The sequence below is a fragment of the Lepidothrix coronata genome, unplaced genomic scaffold (genome assembly GCF_001604755.1).
Source record: "Lepidothrix coronata isolate B3197 unplaced genomic scaffold, Lepidothrix_coronata-1.0 Scaffold1, whole genome shotgun sequence".
NCBI lineage: Eukaryota > Metazoa > Chordata > Aves > Passeriformes > Pipridae > Lepidothrix > Lepidothrix coronata.
Genome location: NW_016690181.1, coordinates 13582406 through 13608622, shown reverse-complemented (window position 1 = coordinate 13608622; position 26217 = coordinate 13582406). Strand labels below are relative to the sequence as shown.

The window sequence follows — 26217 nt, the reverse complement described above, 5'->3', positions numbered from 1 at the left end:
AAATAGCCTGTGCCCAAGCCCTGCCTAGGGCTTAACCAAAAAGATAACTATTATAGTTAAAAAAATGGTACTTATGGTAAAGCTCATCTTTAGGAGATGGTCCTGCTGCAATGAAAGATAAGGCAGGTAGGCAGCATCACTTCTAATCAACATTGATTAAAAGCAAGTCTGCTGTATATAATGTGGTTGGTTTTCCTTCAAACAACAGAAACACTTTTGGCTGGTCATAGGAAGAACATGAGGATGAAAAGAGATCATTCTTATTATGCCCAGGCCTGTCCAGTCACTCCAAAGTGTTATAACTCCAAAGTGTTTGCTTGAGCAAAGTTCACTTTCACTAAAAGGACAGTGCTAAGGTGCATTTTATCATTCCCATCTTTTCCGCTAAAAGTAGTCCAAATTCAGTAGTGACTCACAGCCCTGCCACACTGACGTCAGTGGAGAATTTGGCTTATTATGTGTAATAACTAGGCTTCAAACTGAAATCTGCTATCTCTTGAAAGGTGTTTTCATATGGGTGCTCTGTTAATTGTGGGCTGGTTTATGACTTGTACAAGTTAGATTTCTATTTGAGCCTAAAAAGACCAGTGAATCACAAATGTTGCAAAGACATGTAAGAAGAGAAAAGTAAGTCAATTTGGCCTACCTATTTTGACCCTCAAATTTTGTCTGCAGATGTTAACATTGTACACAGAACCAGTGTACAGGATCTGAGAACAAACATTGTCTATCATTCTCTGCACGACAGTTTCCTGTCAGCCACAGAGGACTGTAGGTGCCTGATCTGCCCCCTTCACAGTGGAGATGGAGAGCGTGTATTTCAAATCTATATGCTTCATATTATTTTTTCTCAGGGAATACAGAGAACACAAAGAATCTCCCCCATAATAAGCACAACTCTTGCACTCTTGGAAATACGTTCTTTTTGTGCAGTGGTCTCAGAGAGCAAGAACCACAGAGTTCAAAGTCAGAAGGGGGTAGATTCTTCAGGGTGTAGACCCTGCTTCACCCCACCCTACTTGCAGCAAATGTGCCCTGCAAAGACTCTCCACTTCGTCTAACTTCAAAATTCTTACAAGCATGGTTGTTAGTAACCGGTCTAGCAATAGTTAAGCCAGTCCTGTAGAGCTTACCTTTAGCCATGATCAAGGATACTGTGTAGATGGCATCAGTCACTACAGAACTGTAGTTATCTGTATCATCTCTGGAGAAACATTCTGACAGGAAAGAAAAACACAAACAGAGAAAGCAATAAGCAAAACCTCCAGGTAGGCTGGGGTGCTAGGGAATGGATACGGCAAAGCTGTTAGTGAATTCCTCTTTTTATTTGTGTTTACATAAGTGGTTTTTTAATCACTAACAAAACTGACCTGTTGAAAATCCAGAATGTCTGAGAGCAGAAATTCTGGGACCAAATCCAATTCCCCCTCTTCCCTAAAGATCCTCCAGAGCCTTCCCAAAGCCCCAGAAACAGACAGAAGTCTTCCCACTCACAGGGATAGTATTTTGGATCAGATACCTTCTTGGCCTAAGGCAGCAGAAGGAAGCCATACTTCTTCTCAGAGACATCCTTTTATTCTGATGCTCTGCACTGGAAGAAAGCATTCCTCCTGCACTGCTTAAGGAATACAGAGACCAGAGGAGAGCTGATGGAAGTTGTTGGACTTAGAAGTCCAGACTACTGTAGGAAAAGAAAAAGAGAGTTTGATCTGCCCTAGCTGGAAGATTTGTAAACAAAGGACTGCCTGAGAGAAGAGGTGAATTAGGGTGAACTAAGAATTAAGGAAAGAGGAGAGGAAGGGACAGAGAAAGGGAAGAAAAAGAATAGAAGGACAGAATTTTTTCAGCCACAGGACAACACAAATCAAACAGGGCTGAACTGGGGCATGTGCCCTGAGAAATATAATGAATTACTAAGATTTAGCATTGGTTTTGCCTGAATGGCACTTGAAGGGAAGACACTGACCTGTTGGAGCAAGTCCAGAGGAGGGCCACTAAGTTGATCAGAGGGACAGAGCACCTCTCCTGTGAAGAAAGTCTGAGAGAATTGGGATTGTTCAGCCTAGAAAAGACACGGCTTCAGGATGACCTAATTGCAGCAATCTGTACAATTCCAGTATCTGAAAGGAACTTACATGAAAGAGGGAGAGAGACTATTTACAAGGGCATGTAGTGACAGTACAAGGGGGAATGGCTTCAAACTGAGAGTAGATTTAGATTAGAAAAAAATTCTTTACTGTGAGGGTGGTGAGACACTGGAACAGCTTGCCCAGAGAAGCTGTGGCTGCCCCATCCCTGGAAATGTTTAAGGCCATGTTGGATAGGGCTCTGAGCAACGTGATCTAGTGAAAGGTGTTTCTGCCCACAGCAGGGGGATTGGAATTAAATGATTTTCAAGGTCCCTTCCAACCCAAACCATCCTACGACTCTATAACACACAAAATGCATCAGGCCTCACTACGCTAAGCACAAAACTATGTAACAAAAATAATGGTTCCTGCTCTGATGCTCTTTTTCTGCTCAGAAACACCACCCTATACACACACAGCAGTATTTGAAAGTGGCACTTCTGCAGTAGGCTGACTGTGAACAGGGACCTTATTATTTTTGCTGAGGAATACTATAGTGCCTAAATTTTTCTTTTTTTACGTTTTTTAGTGTGGGAATAAAAAAATAATCCTATGGCACAAGCTTCTTAAAAATACTGTCAAAAACATTCTGGATCCTTCTTATATTGGTACCCACTCTCTCTACTCCATGTTACATTACGGTTTAGCTCGGAATATTGCTTTGTCTCCTAAAATTAAAGAAGAAACATTTAAATTAATGAATGAATGAGTGAAATGGAACAGGGGCCTGTTACCTACTTTCTCTGTTTGAGTTTATTTTAAATCATGTTTTCCTTTCCTGTCTGCTTTATAGAAGAGATTAGATTAACCTTGCTTTGTTTTACTTACTGTACTTCTTGCAACTTTACATCCATCACAGATATCACTCTGGAATGAAATTTTTTCATTAGCAGCTCTCTGCATACTGGCAGGAATGATTTGTGACTTTTTCTGATAACATACTACAAAAAATAAAGACTCATATGATCTTTCTGTCACTTTAGACAGTCACAGATCTGTCATATGGGAGAGATTATACATGATGGAAAGGCCTATTTACTTATGCATTAAAGGTCACATTCTTCCAGCCCCAGCCAAATAATTTGATCATGAGTTTTGCATAAATAAGAATTGCTGTATTTAGATCAATAAGGACAAGTTTTCAGCAGCTAAAATGAACACTCCTACTGATCTGACTGATCCATAAAAAATCTCTAAAAACAGTGAGGATGGAGATAAGTAACTGCAGTTTGTACCTGGTTTTGTTTACCACTCTTCTGTTACAGAGGATGACAGATTGTATTTCCTTGCATGAGATGAATGAATATATCTAAGAGCACCTGAAAATACAGTCAGTTATTGGCAAGTACTAGCTAAAGGTCTTTCCCCAGAAATAATTGTTACTCACCCTTGTGTGTTGTCAATGGACAAGGTTTTCCCACAAATTCAGGAATGCTTTCTCCAGCAAGCATCTCAAAGGAGCACGTCAGCATGCTGAAAGACTCCAGTAAGCCAGAAGACTTCCTAGAAACAACTTGTTTAGTTGGGGAAAAATTATGTTACTTAAGCAGAACAGTGAGGTAAAAGTTTGCAGGATTTATTTACAAGGAGTGGGAAAGAGTGGATACAATAAGAAGTCACAAAACATAAAGTTACACAGGGAACTGCTCATCACCTAAAACTTCTGAGAGAGAAAGTTTTGTGCAGTAGGAAGAGTGTCTGTAGGAGGCTGCTGATCAATTCCCTGCTTTTTTTCCCTGACTTTCTGCAGGATTTTGGGCAAGTGACTTGCTCTCTCTGTATCTATCTTGTCATCTACACAATGAGAAAATTGGACTGCCTTGCTGCGCAGGAGTGCTGCAAGGTGCTTTGATGTTAGATGTCATTCAAGAAAGGCATCAAAACTGGATGTATCCTATTAGAACTTACTCTGTTCTGCACAAGCTGCACTAAGCACTTCAGTGCTGCTCATGTCCTATGTCTAGACAAATGCCCGTAGTTTAAGACAAATCCTCCTTCTTGAAACTGTTTTGTTTCAGGAGGCTTCAAAGAGCTTCATTTTTCTATCAGAATGAATCCATTTAGTTTGTGTTTTATTAACTAGTTCTTGAGTTCAGGTAAAGCTATTTTTTTTCCAGTCAGACTGACCAGCAAGGAGTAGGCTCTGAATACACTCTGCTGGGGGAGGAACCACTGTATAAGAAAAACTGCCTATAATAGTAAGCAATGAACTTTTGAAAGCCTCCTCAGATCACAAGATTTCCTGTTTCTTGACGAGACTGGAACCAACTTCCAGAGCCTGAAAGGTTGCACTTGAAGGATGTGACACTGTCTGTTACTGCTTATCACCAAGACTCAACTTGCACATACCTCGACTGTGTGCAAGAAAGAAAACAAAATGATAATGTAGATAGGCCTCTGGTCTCAGGAATGCGAGTCCACCCATGGGCACTCTGCAGAGAGATTAATTCACTCATAGTGTAAGTGAGGCTATCGCACAATTCACACGGCTGTAACATCAACATTAACAGCATCAGCTGACGTGTGCCAGGAGAAACAGATGTCAAGAAAAGACCTGTCAGTACCACTGAAGTACACACAGCAAAGAAATGGTACAAGCAAGTTATAATTTTAGTTTTAGTTACGGAAAACAGAGTTGAACAAGCTTGACTAACTCTTTTGTAGGTAACTGAGTCTTCCGTCCACCATACTTGTCACGGCCGTTTTACTCCTGGTTTTAAGTGTCTCAAGGAGCTACACTTCAGAGTGGTACTTTACAAGGTTCCTTTCTTGGAAAGGTAAGGAAAGGAAAAGCAAAGCATATATGAGTCTAAAGGCATTGAACTCACATAGCCCATTCCACCCTGCCTGCCCACAGCCAGAGGACACAAAGTATTACAACATTCTTGAAAATATCTGTTTATGTATATAATACGTTCTTGAGAATATCTGTTTTACCTGTTTATCCCAGCTGCTAAGTTTCTGATCATTCATCCTCAGGGGAAGGAGCTTTCAAGACCCTTCTTGTGTCCCTCAGCTCACATGAAGTCCTGTAGATTGTCACATTCCTAGGAAGATTCCTGGATCCCTTTACACTGGACAAATATGGCTTTGTGTAGTGCAAAATTTAAATACATACTGGCCTCTTGTGGGCTATGTTGTTACATCCTTTACAATGGCCTCAGCAGTCTGCCATTTTTAGAATAACAAGACAATAAAACTTCAAGCATGAGGCTAATAGGAATAAACCTTCTGTAGGTCAAAAGGATACCTTTTTATTTAAAAATGAACATTACCTCCTAGATTTTCTTGTGATTAATTTTGACACAATTTCTAAACTTTGTTCAAAAGCAGACTACTGAACAATTTACCAGTCTTGTTTTTCATGTTAAAATCAAAACATGTGGGTCCAGGTTTCAAACAGTTAAACATCCAAGAAATCCTGCTGTGGTGTTCAAGTCATTCCCCAATGCTCCTTTCATACCTCCAGGCTTTAGTTTTTTTTATTTTATAGCTGTACATGCAGCAATTTTTATCATTTCCAAGTCCAGCCAGTTCATTCAGTTACTGAAGCAGAGATTAGGTGTTTTAGAAAATCAGTTCATAACTTTAGATTACAGAGGTCATTTTTTAATTGGTTCTCTTCCATTCCTTAATAAGTCTGAGATTCTGTCACCCTTCCTATGGAGAAGGACTTCATTCCCAATGAGTAAGGTACTTTCTCCAGGAGGGAATGAATTACAGATCTCAGCCCATGTATTTAGATCTCTTTCACTTTACTAGTGTTAATCACAGCAGTGCTGACATAGTGCAGGTACAGGAGATTGTTTTTCATGTACACAGGCCTATCCATTCTGAAGGACACAAACCACATATCTTGTTTGCCACAAAGGCTCAAAAATATAGTGGCAATTAACTGCTTAACTGCCCACATTTGATTTCTTTTTGGAACAGAATGCTGTTATCTATTCCATATTTATGTTAAATTCATTTGAAAAGGGAGTCTAGTGCAGCAGGTACTTGGGTTATGCTTTGCAAAACACAGGAACTTATAAAACCAAAGAACATAAAAATCTAGCCAACTTCCATAGGCTGATGGGAATGATTACAGGGAATTCTGGAAAAAGCAATGGTCACCCCACCCTTCCACCCCCTCCAGGAATATACCACCTTTTTCGGATGATTTTAAGGAGATTTATACTAGTCTACAAAAGAAAGAGGAAGCTGAAAAGTTTCACAAAAAACAAGGAAAAACATCCAGAGTTTGAAACATTGTCAACTTTTCCAGTGAGCAAAAAATACTACATACAGACAGCCAAAATAAACACATGCTGTAGTTCACAGGCTAAAGAAGGAATCCAGCAAGACAGACACGCTGCTCCCTTGCCTAGAAGCTTGTGTTCTTTTTAACACAGACCAAATCAGAAGTGCGTGGAAATGGGATTGGTCATGTTGTAAAGTGGATAAAGTATTATTAATTGCTTGTCTAATAAACGTATCAAGAAACCAATCTGCATTTACCTCTTCAGTATTCTATTCAGCCAAAAGAGCCTGACTTAGATACAGAGAAACCTAGTATCTGGGCTGAAAGTTGTATTTTCTCCAACAAAAACAAAACACTGCCAACCCAATTCAGTTCCTCCTACCTATTCAAACTGACTCAAAAACCAGGCACTGCCCTTCTATGTTCACTTCACAGTGCTCGTGAATCCTCCTTCATGCATCTGTTCTTACACCAGCTACCGTGGTACGTTGAGCAGGTGTCTGCTTATGCACACACACCACTGTGGGGAAAAACCAATGCACATGAATGAGAAGATCTTTCAGTTTTGGCCACACTGCCACACACAGGCCTCCAAAAGGGGAGGAGTGACTCTGAATGATCTCTTCATTACCTTTGCACTGCTTGAGTGTTTGCTTTCTGTATTCCTCACAACAGCCTAAAGACCAAGAAGGCAAGAGTGGATGTAGTGAAATTAATTGTATCTGCTTTTCCTTCTTTTGAGATAGAAGGAGTCAAAACTAATTTACAAGAGGAGGTTTCTGTTTTGTTTTATTAGTTTTGACTTTATTCCTGACAGTCTTCCTTGCGTCCATTTCAGAGGCAAACAAGCTAAACATGCAAAGGAGAAAGAGCAAAAGGATCTATGCAGGATTTTTCCCCTCTGGTCCCTGGAGAGAAGTATTGCCTTTGCCTTTCCAAAGGAAAGCAGACACCTTGCAGCTGCTATTGGGACTAGGACAGTTAAGGTCAGACATAATAAGAAAACTTTGACTCAGTCAGATGCTACTGTTTCTCAAAGAAGAAACTCCTTTAGTAAGGTGCTAATAACTGCAGACTTCTGTCCCCAGAATTCTGGGATGACAAAGTAGGCAGAACAAGCTGAGCCCTCTGAAGACAGTCTAGCAAGACAGGCTCTCTCCAAGGGAAGAGATGATTTCTGGAAAACACAGGCTATCAACATATTGGATTAAAACTAGTGCAATACAGTAGCACATTTAATTCTATTTTAAGCTTAAGCAGCAACAGGCAGATAAGAGATAAAGCAGCAATAGGGAACACTGAAGTTGAGTAGCATGGTCCAGCAGAGAGAAATGGTCAGGAACTGCAATGCCTGAGTCCTTTGCCAGACTGTTTAAGCTTTATCTTCTCAAATGCTCTAAGCCATATTGCCAGCCCTGGTGCCAACACGGCTTTTAATTCTGAGTAAATAATTCAGTCTTTCTCTTCATTCAGCTTTGCTATCAACTGAGTAAACCTGACACTGCTGCCCTGCTGGGGACTATATGGCACACAAGCTTGGGCAGATCTGATTGTAACCCCTTCTGTGACTTTCACACCAGGCCAAGAGAATGTAGCATCTGCTGTGTTCAGGTGCTGGAGCCTGATCTGTGTCAGTGCTCAAAGGAGAGTGGACTTTTCTCTTTCCTTGCATGTAACCAAAGGAATTAATCTCTTTGAATATGTGAAATTCACTTTGAGACATTTGAAAATAACATTTGTGTTGCCTGGAGCATGCAACTGCCTGTACCTTATGCACAAAGCTGCAAATGCTGCTTTCATTCACATATTTCTTCTGTGCTTTTGAATGGAGCATTTTTTTTCCTTGCAGGACTCCTGAGCTGCCGTACATTATCCTAAGTTGATAATCACTCTTGCAGACACAGCAAATGTACATCTACAGACTTGGCAGAAGAAACAAAGTTATTCCCCACATATCTCAGAAAAAGTGCTTTGCTTTTTCTCCATAGCAAATCTATAAAGCATACTTCATGTCAAAAATAGAGTGACATGGTTATGATTAACAAACTGTAGATTTATCATACCCCTTTGTTTAAACTGGCTTTCAGAGAAAGAGCACATGAAAACATAATAGTTCAGGTCCACTTCTAAAACCTGCCAACTCACAACCAACAGACATACACTTTCTAAGGCCACCGATGTGCAAGCTGCACGATTTCTCCACTGAAGAGACAGCAGGGAAGTGACAGGAAGCAAGGTCCTGTTTGGTGATGTCTTCATTCTCAAGCTCATTTTGCAACTGCAAATTCACAGGTTAAGATTTTTCAAAGTAGATTAATTACAGAGGAAAAGTCCAGAATAAACAGATACTTTTGAAACTCTTGCAAGGAATGCAGCTCTCTACTCTATATGACTGCTGGGTAGTTCACATTTCAGAATAATTTGACCAAGTCATCTTTATCTTGATCCTTCAGAGAGTGAAATGTACTTCATCTGGGGACAGGTCTTATGCTCAAGTGCATCTAAGTTTTTGTTTTTACATAACTTTGCTATCTGCTGATCTCAGACTACCTACAAAAGCATGGAATGTGCCATTAGTCTGTTACCATGACAGAAGTATAAACAAGACAATAAAACTGCTTAAGTGTGATGACCAATGACCAAATGAACAGCAAAAAAGCAGGGCATTGAGCTGGGGTCTGCCCAGTTCACAAAGTGTGAAAAAGCTTATGAAACAGAAGACATCACAGTTGGTTCTAAATAAAACCATCTCATGTTTGTTATATGCTTACCTACCTGCAGAGAGGAATTCAGTTCTCTGGGAAACAACTGTGTTGTAGGTATTAGTGCTGTAGTCTTCAGTTCACAGAGGCCTGGACAGTGAGCTGGAGAGGATGGATGATGTATGCTTGGAATTTTCATTTAACAGAGAAAGAATGTCCAGTAAAAAGACAAGTCTAGCAGGAGACATAGCTTAGCTCAGTTCCTATTGTCAGCTCGGTTTCAAACATACTGATTACAGAAGCAGCAGCCCCACTCATCTCAAGTGCTTGTGCACGGCCAGAGCTCCTTTCTGCTAATCTTAAGCGCTTCTTAAGACTACCTCTGCTGTCAGAAGATATCAGAACAGCTGATAAAAGGTCCTTCAGACCTCAAATTCTATTTAAAAAACAGTAAAGAAAAAAAGAGATGGAAATATGTTAATTATAATAAGGCCGAAGAGCAAATAGGAGGATTAGCTCCAAATCTATCAGACAAAATAACGTTTCAAGAGGCATTTGAATATTTTGATCCTGACAAGTGGTATGCTCTTGCCTGGTACAAGATGGCAGCAGTGCAACCCTCCTAACCAGACTGTGCAACTAGGCTGACATGTGCTTTGTAGCAGTGAATTGATGCAAAACAGCCCAATTTTATCAATTAACACTCTCTCGGGGCATTCCACACATGTAGAATGGGAGTGGACATCAGGCTGGATTTCCTTCATCAGTATAAATTGTTCGCTTCTACTTAAGTCAGTGAAGCACTGCCAACTAACACCTGCTGAGGATCTGTGCAAGGATCTCAAGGTCAGTGTCTTAGAGCTCTTCATACCTCATTTGCCATAAAGCTATTCTCCTCTAGAAAGTCTCCTTGTGCAGGAGGCAACTTACACATTGAACTTAGCTCCTATATGCACACTCCTATAAATCATCCACAAATATTCTTTAGCAGATGCATGGGAAGCTGATGACAGAACAAGTAATTTTATTCATTGAGCCAGTTTTGACACTGAAGGGCACTGAACAGTTGAAAACATTTATAAGGAGTTCCACTTACAACGTTATTTAGAACATCAGTGGTGATTTTGTTGTTTCTAAGGAGCGCTTAGATGGAATAGTGTTACCCCTTTGAAGAAATCAGTAGCAGTGGGGAGAATATAGCTATCAAGATTTACATAAAACTAACAGTCATGTTATGCTCAAAAGCTTAAGTTTATTGCTCTATTTAATGACTACCACCAGTATTTTAAAAAAGAATGCCAGTTCTTCCTGCTAGCTTCTCACTGAAGGAAATATTTTAAATACAGCAATAAAATCAAGAGGTTTAAAGATAACACATTTTGCCACACGTTCATGCAAACCCTGCAGACAGGATTTTTACAGGTTCATGGATACAGAATAAACACAAAGATGTGTACTGAAACAATGGGAAACTTTCCCCACAGTGAAGAAGTTGTAGGCATAACATTTCGGGCCCTACCCTGCACCTGCTGACGTCAATGGCAAAACATCAGTGGGAGCAGGATCAGCCCTTATTGTTCTGAAAGCTGCTTTACCTTCTCCTGATTAGGAAGTGCAGTAAATTCGCAGAATCTCCTGCACTAATATGAGCAGTGGGTTTTGGTTATTGTTACAATAAAGAGAAACAAAAATATTTTTAGTAGGTCATTACAGCTTCTATTCATAAAACACTCATCTTTCATGTCAAGGATCCTGCATACCTCCATTTTTCTCTGCTCTTAATGAAGCACTTAAACACGTGCTTACCTGTAAGCATTAAACACAAAATACAGTCTTCACAGCCTGATTGAGTTCTAGAATGAAAAACCTGGGCAGCAGGCTGTATTACTGAAAAGGAAACACTGCTGGACTAGTGGTTAGAATGGGCTAATGATTGTCTGAATTTGGTTTGAGGGCAAATTTATCAAAAAAGCAGCCAACAAGTTCAGACTGATTTTTTTTTTAAAGGTGCCTATAGAATTTGCATTAATTTTAATAAGCACTGGGCACCTAGTCACCTTCAAAGCTTTGAAAGAAGTTTAAATTCATAGATTACAAGTGATTTTATTATTAGATTTTTAATAAATACGAACTCACAAAACTCCTCACCTGATTCTGAATCTCAGATTTCAGGGGAAATTGTATTCGGATTGTGGTCTGACAGTGTAAAAATAGAAACTATTTGTAAAAATCAAATCTGTTTGCCAGATGACTGAAATGCCAAAATATTGACAAAGAAAAGGTAAAGCGTGAAGAATTTATGTTCAGATTTATTTCTACTATTTGTCTCATATTCAGCCAACTGTCATGGTACTGGGGTACAGTGCTGGTAAGAATTCAAGGTAAGAATTTGACTCGCATAACTGAAATATTTTTTCCCCTTTAGTACTGATAACACTGGTGGTGGACTGCTTTAGAAAAAATAAACAAGCAAACATGATGTGCGAAACATCATTTCAATGTGAATCTACTTGAATCTTTCAATGCAGAGGCTCAGAAAGTTTACGATATACACAGTATTCGGTAATTTTATATGTAAAAACAATCAGAAAGAGGCAAAAAGTTACTTTCAAGCTTAGTCAACATACGGCACATTTCAGCATGACAATTTGAAAAGTTTCACACTGTATTTGGATATATTAGCAATGATCTTTTAAAAAGTAGCAAACTGAAGACAGTGGATTTTTTTCTGATTTTTTTTCTTGCTTTTGTAACAAATGAAGCTACTATTGTTATTTACAGTATAAATAAGCCTTTTTTGGTGAAGATTATGTCCTGTCACATAGTTTAAGACAAGGTGTACCTCAGCTCTTAAATGTCAATGCAAACAAGAGCATAAAAGCAATATCAAAGTAAAATAATATATCTTTCCAGCTAAGACAGCCAGGTTACCATGTGTCTTGTATCAGATCTGAAATATATCTGAATGCAGTCAAAAGTTCTCTTGGCTTTAGCCTTTAGGAATATAATGGATACTTATTCTTCTGCTGTTCTAGAAAGCTGTTTTCCATACAAGCTCATGACATGATGGACAAATTGATACTGTTCACAAGTCTGGATCATTCCTCCCCTGAAAAGGAAAGAAAAAAAGGGGAGGGAAATAGCAGTCCTATTACATGCAAGCACACGAGGAAATAGCACAGCTAACATAAAGCTTGTGCACCAAATCAAAGGTCTATTCCAACGCTTCCTGAAATGAGTGAGGAGTGCCCCTTGCTTGCAACCAGCTTGCAGTCTGACCTGGAGCTCCATTTTAAAAGTCTCTGTTAAGCTAGGAACACAAGGCAGAGAGAACAGGAATGGGCTTTATGTTCATTTTCCTTGTCAGAGGCCTTCATCCCATAAGGCAACATCATCGTCATTTACATTCATATTACCTGAGCACCTGTACTCCAATAACCACTTTAAACACCGTGAAAAGCAATCCCCATCCTAAAGCTCTAGAGAGATAGATGGGAGCAGGGGAAATAAAGAGGGGAAGTAGCTTATCCAAGACTTCACAGCTGTACTAGGGACTGAATTTGGGACTATAGAGAGCTAGGCCAGGCCAGCCCAGCCCAGACAACTGATACAAATTTCTCATTCTGCAACGAGGATTCTTCCCTCTGTGCCATCCCACATCATGTTTTTGGCAAGTTCACCAGGGAGCCCTAGGGATGGCTAGCAGGATTTTGGAACAGACAATGTAACTTTAGAAAAGTTACTCAGATTTGTAGCTGAGTTGACTGTTGGTGCACACCTTGATAGGAAAAGACTCCCAGCACAGTAATCTATTTTGGTTCAGTTTGTTTTTCAGCTTTTACTGTTTAAAACTGCAAACCTGAAAGGAAGTGCAAGCAGAAGCAAAACCAGTATGATTTTCCATGTATCATTAACCTGTGTGTTTCTGCAAATAGCGTATTAAGCAACACATGGGCACTACAGGGGGAGAAAGAAATGAACAAAAATAATCAGGATGAAGTTGTTAATTTTAAGCAGATTTAATAAACATTTAAAATTCTGCCAAGAATATCCCATCAAAGGTGATATGACCTCTTGGTAATGCATTAGAAAACAATTGAAACCCATGGTTCAAACTCACAAAAAGTGTATGCAGAATTGTGCCAGCACTGGTGCTGTAGCACAGATCCTGGGGGCACTGTGCCAAAAGGAGGCTGAAATGACCAGTGGGGTGGAGCAACATGGGAACCTGCGGGTGAGCAGAGCCAACCACACCGTGTCAGTGTCAGTCTGAGGAAGTGCCTAAGTGGTGCATTCCCTTAGAAACCTTCACCAGAGGAAATTAATGAAAGTTCCTTCCTCTGAGCCAAATGGATAGCAGACACTCTCCTTGGGAACTGCGTTTTCTATGGGGTCCAGCTTCACAATTATGGGTTACACAGTAACCATAGAAGTAAGGGGGAGCTGAGTGGGCAAGACAACATTCTCCTCCAGCCTCTTGCACTTATTTTGTTAAGCCACTCCTTGAAATAACAATGAGCAGGGAAGGGCAGGGACTCACACTCCAACTCTCATCAATTAGCAAAGGTGAAAAACACCCACTGTGTTTCCAAAAAATATATTTCCTAGCTGAGCATCTCCCCCCCACCTGCTCTACTTAATACAAGCTCACAGTTGATCTATTTCCGAGTCCCTCTGTGCTGCACAGAGAACTGAAATACATCTACGTCAGTCTGTGACACACGAGGAACGTTAGTCATATCTGACAATTAATTCCCAAGCAATTCCATTAACAGTGGGGTTGCACCCTGAAGTTGTAGCAACACAGGCACTAAGGTGGTCATTGAATTTCAGACCACAGGAAATTATTTTCCTTTTTATCTGATTCCCTGCTATGTGATGGCTTCCTCCCTTCCCACACATATGCATGCCATGACATGTGCTTGCTGTCCAGGCTTTGGCACAGAATAGACAAATTATATTTTCACCCCTTTTTGCCACAGAAACCTTTCAAATCTGAGTTGCTTTGTGGGCAATGACAGCAAATGTCTCTCAGCACTGTGGGAAGGATGCAGGAATGATTACTTCCTCTCCTTAGTCATAATAGGTTATTTTAGGATCAGCTGTTGGCCACTGATACAAAGTCCAGTGCACAGGATTTTTACGAGGGATCTGTGAGAGAATGAAGGGAAAGAAACATTTGTTCTCTTCCCACCCATGGCAACGTCAGAGGAGATTCTTAGGGCTAATGTCAACCTCTGTACTCGTGTGTGAAGCAGTGAGGGGCATTTCCTTTACACATCTACTCAGGCCTGCATGCAATCCTCTTTCCCTGTGTACCTGGTGACTCCTTCCCATTCACCCTGTTTTCTCTAGCCAGCAATGACCAGGCAAGAGAAGGAGACACAGGCAGTCTTCCTTCCTGTAGCTGCTTAGACACTGTCTCATCATCTCATGCTACTTTTGAAGTCACATGGAGTTTTTGCGGGGGTTTAGTTAAAATGAGAGTGGATGGCATCATGACTTCCAAGAGACTACGAGCCCCATTTTTCAGTCCTTGAAGAAATCATGCTATTCAGTAGGAAGGATGGTGATATGCTTTCTGTCTGGAGTATTTTAGCCCATAACATTTAAACAGCTTTTTCCTATCCCATCCCATCCCATCCCATCCCATCCCATCCCATCCCATCCCATCCCATCCCATCCCATCCCATCCCATCCCATCCCACTCCTGAGAGGTATGTGACAGCTACAGAGGTTCCTGCAGTCTTTCTTTCCCTCGGTGGTGTCCTGTAAGTGTTATTTCCCTTCTTCAGCCTCTAAAAATGACTGCCAGTTCCCCTCTGCCTCCCCCTTGTATTTTTAATTGGCTTTCTGTATCACACTCATTTGTAAGCAGGCATCTTCAACCTTCATTTGTATGGCTATTTTCCTCTGTAACATTAGTCACAGACACAAGATATTTCACATCCAGACAGATATTTCATTGGTCTGTGGATGATCAGCATTCACTATTCATATTCTGGTTTTCTTTTTCTCAAGAAGCCTTTCCTTGTCTGGTCTGAAATCCATTGAAATAGCCAAATCTCTAAGCCCCTGCAGGTCCTTGTCTATCAGAGCCTCAGCAGGGCAGCAAGCATTTCATTTTCTCCCTCCCACTGAGCATAATTTCTCCTCTGAAATAAAGTTCAGCGTGGGGTTGAGGTTCTTTTTTTCCCCTCAGAAAAATCTTTGGTATGTTTTTCGTGACATCTCTTCCCCCGACTACATTTATCATTATCATTAGAGAGAGCACTGAGACATGTTTTGATGGCACTTGAAACCAGTGGGAGAGGAAAAATAACATCTCTGGTGCAAAATTCAAGTCTGTTTACTTCATAATCAAACTCAAGGTGGTGTGTTAAGAAATGCTTAACTGGAAACCATTGAATTTGTGGAAATTTTCACAGCTCCTTTCATATGTCTCCAAACACTCCAGATTGTCTCCCTCTCCAAGCAATGTCTCTCCCAACATGGCTCACAGCTCCCAGTATGTGAGACCAGTTTTATTTACTCTACCTGGGAGGAAAGTCGTGATCCATGGCTCTGAACAGAGTAGCAGAGATCTGTACAGCAGATCTGTACAGCAGATCTTTGAGCCTTTGTTTCTGTATGAATATGGGGCTAACTTCTCAGCTAGTAAAAGGCCATCCCTTGCTGCATGGAGATGGGCAGCTATGTAGATTTTGATGCCAGCTGTGAGTCTAGCTCAGTTCTATGGGTGTTCATTAGGTTTACTGTTCATAAAATAGGCAAAGATTACAAGTCAGAACAGTTTAGAACATGAAAACTTCCTTCAAGGACATTCTCTCTTGACCTCCACTTGCCTTTGTTTTTCTCCTCTTCCCGTTTGTTTCTCTTTAAATAGAGGGAAATGTTACCATTTTTCTTCTTATTTTTCTGGAAAGGAAACAGGCTTTCTTACCTGTCTAACCGTAACTGGCAGGCTGTTCGCAATATGTCAACTATGCCCTCATTCTTCAGCTGTTTACAGCACACACTGGTTGCAATAAAGCAGCCAGTCCTCCCGATGCCTGCACTGAGGAAGGGAAAAGCAAAGAGAGGTGGTGGAGATGTCAGAATGACTTTGGAACTTCCTTGCTAAACAAGTACCATTAAACCAGTACAAACCCCATTATCTTTTTTGCCCCTCCGACCTTTGCCAGGTGAGCGCTACCAGACAGAAAGCCCAAACTAGGAAAACATACTAACTTCAGTGGGATAACACGATTAAGTGTGAGCCACTCATAGCAAAAGGGTGAACATTGCACATACAGTGCTAAAAATGGACTATTAGATATCACTTGACCCAATATGTTGTTGAACCTGCCATTGAACCATTGAAAAAAAGCAATTAAACTGTATTTCTTAGTTAGATTTGGTTTGACAGCAACCCTTACTTTGAAGGTAAATTTTGCTTTGACATTCTTAATTCTAAAGGTTCTTTGAAAGTTATTTTCATTCACAAGTGCATAAAAAAATGTAACCCTTGGTTAAATTATTAGAGCTAGCAGCAATATAGTAAGTGTGATGCCATTTGCTGATCAGATCTACAATCTAGTAATTATCTGAATTAGAGCAGGATACAACAAATTCGCTAATAAAGAAATGTGTTTGTCTTTCCTGAACTGCTTTGTATCTGATTCAGTCCTTGGTTAATGACCAGAATTGAATTTATTCTCAAAGGCACAGTGCTACAGAAGCTGTGAATTCTTCTTATCACCTAATAAACTAGCAGCAAATGCTGGAAGCCCTTCTTATCCGTGAAATAATTAAGTGAGCACACTCAGGAATAATTACTTGACACAACTACAAGAAATCCTGCTTTCATTTACATTGTGAGAAAGTCATAATGCAAAACCACTGGCAACAAATGTACAAGAAACAGTGGAATTCATGGTTCACTGCTGCTCACAAAGTCCTTCATCTTCTAGTTGCCCGTAACCAAACAGACCACAGCACAGAGCCAGAGCTCCTGACATACAGATTCCAGAGCGTTTTGCAAAGAAAGAAAAAAACACCCATTTTTAGATAAAGCAAACAGCACTGGGACAGCACTTGTCCCAGGGGAAGCTGCAGGTCTCTCAGTGGCCCAGACAAGGTCATAATCCCTCCAAGACTGCACAAGAGTGGCACATTATCCACATAAAATACTTTATAATTCTTTCACCATGCCTCCTAGTAGTTTTTTTCAAATAAAAGTACCCCATTTCTCTCCATATTATTACTTTGTCCTGAGGATGAACCTTACAAGAGGACAAAAAAATACGCACAGAAAGAGTGACATGGTGACCAGCAGCTTCACCTGCAGCAAATACCATAATGCTTCAAGGAGCTCTTATACAGTCACAGATTTCCAAGGGCAAAGGGGAATGTTCTTAAAAAACATTTCTTATTTTTGTCTGAACTCTTCCCAATTTGTTAACATCTGTTTAAAAACATAGGCAGAAAAACTGCACATGTGGTATCATACAAACTTTTTACTAGTGTTTACTCCATATTAGCCTATAGAAGGATTTTTGATGACACCAGGCTAACCAATAATTCATGTCAACAGGCTCTTTAAAAACATTCTCATTGTATAATACCCATTTACTATGGATTTTGGAGAGCAACCATCTGCTGTTTCCTAGAAAACGTTATGCAAAATGAAGTAAAATTCGTTAAAAAAATCTATTTGGCAAAATATATTTTATTGAAATTATGGAAGATTACCCTGGCAAGATAACTGCACCTCTTATCAGTCTTTCTGCTATTTACCTGAAATAACTGCTTTGACAATTGACTTGCAGTTTCCAAGTAATCACATTTAACCTTTCTAAGCACTGGCAAAACAGGACTTGCTTTTAGACTTCTGGAACTTCTCAAATTTTCCGAGAACTACATTCAACTATACTAAACTTTAATGGTTTAGAGTCTGTGAACCAACTTTTTTAAATAACCTTGGATGGAAATCATTCAGCATAGCTGATTTAATGATGGTCAGCAGTCGTTGCTTAACACACTCCCTAGTTAGCAGTGCAGAAGAACATACTTCATCACAAGTGCTAAGTACATCATCCTACTTCTTTCTGAAGACAGAAGTATCTATCTTCATCTATTTTTATTCTGCTCTGATTGATAATTACAATTTTCTCATCAGGCTTCAAACCACTGTAAGGATTTTGTTCCTTCCATACAAGAAGTTTTCATCTTTGCCAGGGCTTTTTACTGATACTTCAGTTTTACTATCAATTGCATAAATTTCCTGACTGTTGGTTAGTACTTGCTGCAATCAGCTTTGCTGATTTGTCACTGTTTCATTTATGTGCTATACTTAAATTATTGTCTTTGGCCTAATAATGATTTTTTTTTTTTTTTTAAGCAAAGGAGGAATCTACAAAAAGGGGGTTTGAAGTTTAAAGTTTAATATTTTTATTTTTCTGCTTGCATGTGTCTTCCTACTCAATTTCATCAAAACTATGTCAATCTTTGCAAACTTGGCCCTTTAAAGATCATTAAAAGCATGTAATACTGGTAAGGAAAATGAAATGAAGGCATTCTTACAGGTAACTGAGCCTCCACCAGCTTCTGTGTTCATCTCAATCTGTATCTGAACGCGACATTGGGTAATAGACAACTATTGTCATTAAGTATTTGAAGTTCCAAGCATATTTCAGAAGCAGTTGGACAAGATCTCCAATGTCTGACTTATGGCCTACATGATAGTATCTGCACTATGCCATGAAAAGAAGCCCTTAAATTTATGTACAACATTTATTTACCTGCAGTGAACAATCACTGGGGCATTCTTCTCCTCTGCACTCTGCATGGCCTCTTCCACTTCCAGTACTAGCTGTAACAGAGGAGGGGCTTGATCTGGTGTCTTCTGGTCTGGCCAAGATGTGTACCAGTAATGTTTCAGGTTTCTGACTTCTTCTCCTTTCTGCAATCCAGTTAAGACAAACACCACAAAGTTTTAAAAGAACTTCTCGTTGTAAATTGATACTGAAACATGGCCTTCCGTTTCAGAGTGAGATGACTGAATCAATCTGCTGGAAAGACAACACAGCTGGATGCACGCAATCCAGGAGATTGCTGCAGAGCACTTTTTGATACAGGTGGTGGAAGAGTCAAAGAGGAGAGGTGTGCTGCTGGACCTTGTATTAGCAGAGAGGGACTGGTTGGGCACATGAAGGTTGGGGGCAGCCTTGGTTGCAGTGACCAAGATAGGATAGAATTCAGGATCCTGCTCGGAAGAAGCAAGGGTAGTAAGTAGGATTACAAGACTGAACTTTAGGAGAGCTAACTTTGCTTTCTTCAAGAAATTAACTGGAGGAATCCCCTGGGTTAGAGCCCTAGAAGATGGGAGGTCCAATACAGCTGGTTAATATTCAAGGATCACTTCCTCAAAGCTCAAGATCGGTGCATCCTTCTGGGTAAGAAATAAAGCAAAAGGGGTGTCACCCCAATCTTAAAAAAGGGCAAAGAGGACCCAGGGAGCTACAGGCCAGTCAGCCTCAGCTCCATCCCCAGAAAGGTGATTGAATAGTTCACCCTGGATGTCACCTCTAAACATGAGGAGGAAAAGAAGGTTATCTGGAGTATCCAACATCGATTTACTGAGGGGTAATCATGCTTGACCAATCTGACAGCTTTCTGTGATGGTGTGACTGTCTGGGTAGATGAAAGGACAGCAGTGGACAGATGAGGGGACAGTGACTTTTGACACTTTCTCCCATAACATTCCCATAGGTAAGCTCAGGAAGCACGGGTTAGATGAGTCGACACTGATGTGGATTGAGAACTGACTGAACAGCAGAGCTCAGAGGGTTGTGAACAGTGTTGAAGATTCAGCTGGAGGCCTGCAGCTAGCATTGTTCCCCAAAGGTCAGCACTGGGTCCAGTAGTGTTCATTTTACTCCTCAATGACCTGGATGAAGGGACAGAGTGTACCCTCAGCATGTTTGCTGGTGATACAAAACCGAGAGGAGTGGCTGATACACCAGAAGGCTGTGCTGCCATTCTGTGACACCTGGACAGGCTGGAGAGTTGGGTGGAGAGAAACTTGATGAAGTTCAACACAGGCAAGTACAGGGTCCTTCACCTGGGGAGGAATAATCCCTTGCACCAGCACAGGCTGGGGACTGACCTGCTGGGAAGCAGCTCTGTGGGGAAGGACCTGGGGGTCCTGGTGGACGACAATGTGTTGATGAGCCAGCAGTGTGCCCTTGGGACCAAGAAGGCCAAGGGTATCCTAAGGTGGATTAGGAAGAGCATTGACAGAGGGTCATGGGGGTTGACCCTGCCCCTCTATTCAGCCTCAGTGAAGTCTCACCTGGAGTGCTGTGTCCAGTTCTGGGCTCCTCAGTTCAAGGGAGACAAGACACTACTGGAGAGGGTCCAGTGGAAGGTCACAAAGATGATTAGGGCGCTGGAGCACCCCACTGCTAAGGAAAGGCTGAGGGAGCTGGGCCTGTTTAGCCTAGAGAAGAGATGACTGAGAGGGGACCTTATTGATGTCTATAAATATCTGAAGGGAGGGTGTTAGAAGGGTGGAGCCAGACTCTTTTCAGTAGTGCCCAACAACAGGATAAGGGGCAACAGGCACAATCTGAAACACAGGAAGTTCCATCTGAACATGAGGAAAACCTTTTTTGGGTGACAGAGCACTGAAACAAGCTGCCCAGAGAAGTTGTGGAGTCTCTTTCTCGAAAGATATTCAGAACTCACCTGGACAAAATCCCATGCAATCTGCTCTAGGTGAACCTGCTTTAGCAGGGGGCTTGAACCAGATGATCTTTAGTGGTCCCTTCCAACCCAACCATTATGTGAATGTTAATGGAGAGATCCATATTGGAAGCCACACAACATAGAAGTCTGGACTTCAAATATCATGTCTGCACTTCAGTGTACTTCTTTAAAAAAAAAAATATCCTCCCTCCTAAAGTATTCTGCTCTTTTAGTGCCAAGAGCCATGTGCAAAACACTCCAGGCAGTCTGTTCCCTTTTGACAGATTCATTCAGCAAAGCCAGAGCTGTGCTTGTGACATAATTGCTTTCATAATGTATTTGACAGACAGAGAGCCAGGAGCCATATCTCTGTCTCTGATAGCTAGATAAATAGATGAGGGAGAGAGATGGGAGCTTATTTTTCTATCTCTTCTGACAGACAGACTTACATCAGTTTCCTGTCAATTCTACTCTTCTCTTAGACACTGTGAGAAATTCAGAGACTCTATGGAAGGTTGGAATTGTCTCTAGCTGCAGTCCATGGCTTTTTGAGAGACACAAATTCTGATTCTCTGTCTCAGCATGGCTATGAAATAGCAAATATGCCATTTCCTTTTCCGAGTGCCAAGTAGCACTGTGCGCTTCTGATTTTGTGTGTTCAAAGTGATCCTTCTGTCTGATTTCTAAAGGTGCAAAATAGTAACATGGTGATCAGGCAACTGGCCTTAGCCTACAGCCATTACATAAGCCAGCTGGCACAGGGCTAAATAAATGTTTTCAAAAGGTCCAGGAACAGAAATGTTATCTTCCACAACCCTTCCTTCAACACAGCGCTGTCTGAGTTGAAGAGGGGAGGGGGAAAAAAAAAAGACGAATTTGGCTCTTCTAAAGAACAAGGCACAAAAATCTGAAAATAGTTTCTGTCATCTATATTCCCAAGTCCCTCCCTATGACTGTCAGAGACTGAATGTTAAGAGTGCTCTGTGACTGTGCCATTTTCCATCCTTCTCTTTGGTTGACAGAGCTTTTGCACAGCTTCACAGTGACTTAGACTGGGAAAGTGATCAAGTTAAATCTTTTTACTTTCTTGAGATTGATTAATTTTCAGATGGATTTATTGGTTTCCCCCTTTGGCTTACCACACAGTCATATAAATGCTTGTGAGGGAATATGGGAGAGATGGCACAAAGGTAGGAACAAGGGAGCTGGGCAACAGGAGGCTCGGCTTCATTGAGATGCTGTTCCATCTTACAGTGGGTTTAAAATGCTCACTGAAGAACAGTCATAGGAACCTTAAAGCTACATATAACTCACTTTAGGAAAAGAGAATCTTACTATTGTAGCACAGAGCCTGGCCTTAGGTTATTTACCCTAATGAGAAAATATTTTGTTTAAGAGAGCATTATCAGTTGTCATGAATAGTACTTGAGCTCACTTCAGTAAATCCAATCAACACTCCTCTGAAACAGGAACATAGACAGTTGCATTTGAATGTGACTATGTGTGAGCCACAGAAGTTATGAACACCTGATTCTTAGCTCAGTTGTGAAAAATGATAATACAAATGTTGCCAATAACACAGAGAAAAAAGTAAAAGATGAAAGTCATCCGAAGAAAAACATGAATCACTACATAAAGTCGCTTAGTTGACAGCAATGGAAAACAGCCAAAGTTCTAATGATGAACTCTGGATGTCTTTAGTTTTGTCTACGGTGATAAAAGTTTTATGCTTCTGCTTAGAGAATTCTAACTTTCGTGGTTCTGTACACTTCTGCTTTGACTTTAACAAAATATTCTCTCTTGGTGGTTCCTTGAGACTGAGAAGACATAGGAACACTTAGGAGGAAGCAAAATTTAAGTGATGGTTTGAAGTCTACTATCACGTATGCTGTAGCTGAGGTCATGAATCAGTGACTAGGCACTGGTAGGTTTCTCTGAGAAGGGAAAACAAACCTTGCCTATTGCCTGAGCTTTCTATAAATTCCTGAAGCTTGTCAAATCCTGTCCTCTATACTGAGAGAAGTATGACAGTCCACTCTGTAAAACATGCAGTAATCATATATTGCTGCTGGTGGTGTCATATATTTCTGACCACTCCTGTTTAAGGGAAAACAGAAGTCTATTCATGGTTTCTCCAGTTTTCACTACCAAGTCACTTAATGTACGCATGGTTTGGAGCTCCTACTCCACTACTGCTATTAAATGATAAATGTACAGCTCTAGGCAATGGTAACTTAACAAACGGAATCTTTATTTCAGCTTTAGAATTCAACAGTTCACATCCTGATGCTTGGGGTGGGGAGAAAGAGACATTGCCACACTAGTACCGAAAACAAAAAACATTGTTTAACTCGGATGAAGCTGCAACTCTGCAACATGTCACTTCCCACTTGTCAGGGAGTGTGATTTTCTCCTTGCTGCCTTAGCCAAAAGCCTGAGTGACAGACTTTCCACACTCTGAACATCCCAGACATGGGATATCATATGCTGGCTTTCTGCCTATTAGCATATGGCTGAAGAGACTTGAAACTGGTTGGATAAAAGAAGAGTTTTTCCAGCTTGGAAAGAAACTGTGGTGTTATACTGAGGTCAGGGATAGATCTGGTACATGAAAGATGTATGAAGTTTATGTAAATAGACTGTTCTTATTGAAACATGTAGCTTGATATTCTAGAACCTAGCAATGAAAACAGTTGTAAAATAGGACCCTGGTAGTTTAGATCAAGTAGTATCTAAGTACTTAGAAAATCAAATCCATGTTTAAGTTTCTATCAACAAGATGATAGAATGGTTACTGGTATATAAAAATACATATACAGTTAGCTGGAAAGACACTAATATTTAGAAATGTAAGCATGAAGAATGTTGTGGAGAAAATATTTTTAAGAATCATCAACAGTTTTAGTGTCTTGGAGCAGAATGATCCCTTAAAGTATCTTTGAAGTCAAGTCAGACAAATTACTCAAAGAATAAATTAGTATAGTACCTATTGAAAGGGGTTTAGACTTGGGGAACAGAAGTGGTGCTACCATACTACTGACAAGTGCCAAGCAGACCAGTAGTCCCAGTGCTGAGAGAAACTGAAAATAGGTAAGCAAAATTAAAACATCTTTTGCTGCGTTCTCAACTCCTCCACTTCTTGCTAGTAGCACAAGTCATCTTAAGTATAAACAGCTCAGTCTGACAGCATCCTAATAATGACCATAAAAAGACAAGAATATTTCTTAGGGGTCTACCCATACATACTACAAATTATGTAAGATGCCATGCAGGTTAAAAATTCCCTGTTAGTAATTAGTAGCCCTTTGCCCAAGTCCATGGCCCTATGAATAAACAAGCCTTTGAATTCTATGGAACATCACCACAGAGGATGGTGTGTTAGTCCACAAATGCTGTCTGTAGTATGACTTGGAAAGGCTAGTAAGAAGCTCTCTGTGAGCTACCACGTCATTCTAAATGATCAGTGAACTCAGAGGACACAGGCACAGAATGAGTCACTGGTTTCTTACCAAGTGAACGCCATCCTACTACAACTGGCCTGGTGGCTTTCAGACTGTACACATGCAGCCTAAATCTCTGACTGCTTATTTTACTGTAGTCTTCATATCAACGAGCCGAGCAAAGCTGCGACGACTTCAGTAATGAAAAGTGGTATTTGTACAGCAGTACACCTCACAGAAGATTTCTACATGACTCTCCATGAACATCTCAATGTATAGGTTTAGACTTCTAAACTACTGTAAGTACATTGGAGTGATTTACCTTGAGGGTGATGAGCCTTAAACGGTAATCGTCTGCTTGTATGACTCTGTTAACTGTGATTTCTATGCCTTCATAGGTGACCTGTTCCTCTGGCCAATATTCTGTGCATTTCTGTGTGCAATATAAAATAAATCTAGTTAAGCAGGTATCAAGGGAGGTTCATTTTTGCTCCTCTGAAACTGGATATAGCACATGCATAGATGAATATGAATAAACTTTGTTTCTATAACAAGTACAAGTTTTCACTTTCTAAACAGGGACCACATTTCAGCTGATTTTTGCTGCACTCATAATAGCCTGATTGCTTGATTAAAAATGCACAAATCAAGTAATTACTAACCAAATCTTTTAAGTACACACATCCTTATTTATCTTTGTGCAGCTGATGTGCATTTTGAAGGTTCATTAGGGAGACCAGTGGCAATGTGCTTGTGTTTTTAGATTAATCCTTTCTTAAGATAATAATGATTAGTATAATACACACTAGTTACCAATATGGAAACACAAAATACAGCTTTCCTATTTTTTTATAAAGACTCAGTGCTCTCTGAATATAAAATGATCATTTGCATAAGTTTTTGTATAAAATAATATGACTAGGAATGTTTTGGGAAACAGATTGCATATCAAAATCCACTTAAAATTGTCAGTGAGAATCTTTCAAAGCTAAGGAACTAAAAGGAAGCAATAGCAGTGAGAGATATTAGACTGATTTTGCCCCAAACCAGTCAGAGATGCAGCCAGCACAATCTGACAATTAGAGATTCAGAAACTATAGTCCAGTTGCAAATCCACTTTGTGGTACCAATATACTAAAGATAAGCTAAAAATTTGTAAGCACTCCCATCCCGTAAGGAGGACTAAAAAAGACTTTTTTTGTATGCAGCTTCCTAGAACTGATCCATATGCAAAGGCAGAGACAGGCATTTCAAGATGGTGCACAAATTACTTCGTGGACAAGGAATGACGTGAACAAGGCAGAATCTGAGAAAAAGGCTCCCTTGTGATAATGCAAGAGGTAATCTTGTTATCACAGGAGAGTAGGTATCTACTATTCAACAAACTTTGGTAAAGATGATGCCTGTAAGATTCCTCTCTCACATAGCTGCACACAATCTTGAAGGAAGCAAGTTGAATCATTTTGCTCTCCCCCACCAAAAATAATTGTGCTTCAGGAGAAAGACTAACAAGACAAAAGTACCTTGCAAAGTTATTGAGTAAAAATTTTTGTGTGGGAGAATCAGTGTTGTTCCATCTGCACGGTGCCTCAGTTAATAACCCACTGGGAGTGTGGCCCACTGTGTCTCTGCAAAGTTATTTACGCAGATTGTGTTTTTTCTCATAAACTGCAGAATCCACTGTAAAAATTGTCAAGAGCTCCAGCAGCTATCAATAGCACAGACATTGCTCTGCTTAAAGGAGTGGAGTAAGATGGCCCACTCATTTCTGTGGGCTGTCTGTCAGTTCAGATTAGAAGTGACAGAGGGCTGAGGTACAGAGCTTTTAATACTCACATTAGTGAAGTCATTGCACTGAGGAGGAACGCAAAGCCCCTCTTACGAGCATCATTGCTGAACAAAGGTTTTGGTTTTGAATCTAGGTACTTCTGAGTCCCGCTATTCATATTTTAATATATATGTTACAGAAAAAG

The 26217-nt window shown here is 40.4% G+C and overlaps 1 protein-coding gene across 5 annotated transcripts in view; it reads right to left on the bottom strand.

Annotated features, from left to right (window-relative positions):
• Positions 1–10083: 10083 nt before the first annotated feature.
• Positions 10084–26217, bottom strand: part of PTPN5 (protein tyrosine phosphatase, non-receptor type 5) — an 82889-nt gene continuing 66755 nt past the window's right edge. For all 5 annotated transcript variants that reach the window (XM_017813557.1, XM_017813526.1, XM_017813531.1 and 2 more), the window contains 4 exons: positions 24567–24677; positions 18857–19017; positions 16018–16131; positions 10084–12183 (listed from right to left, as the gene is read on the bottom strand). In XM_017813557.1, coding sequence (XP_017669046.1) covers positions 12090–12183; positions 16018–16131; positions 18857–19017; positions 24567–24677 — 480 coding nt within the window. In that variant the 3' untranslated portion in view covers positions 10084–12089. The remainder of the gene's footprint in view (positions 12184–16017; positions 16132–18856; positions 19018–24566; positions 24678–26217) is intronic.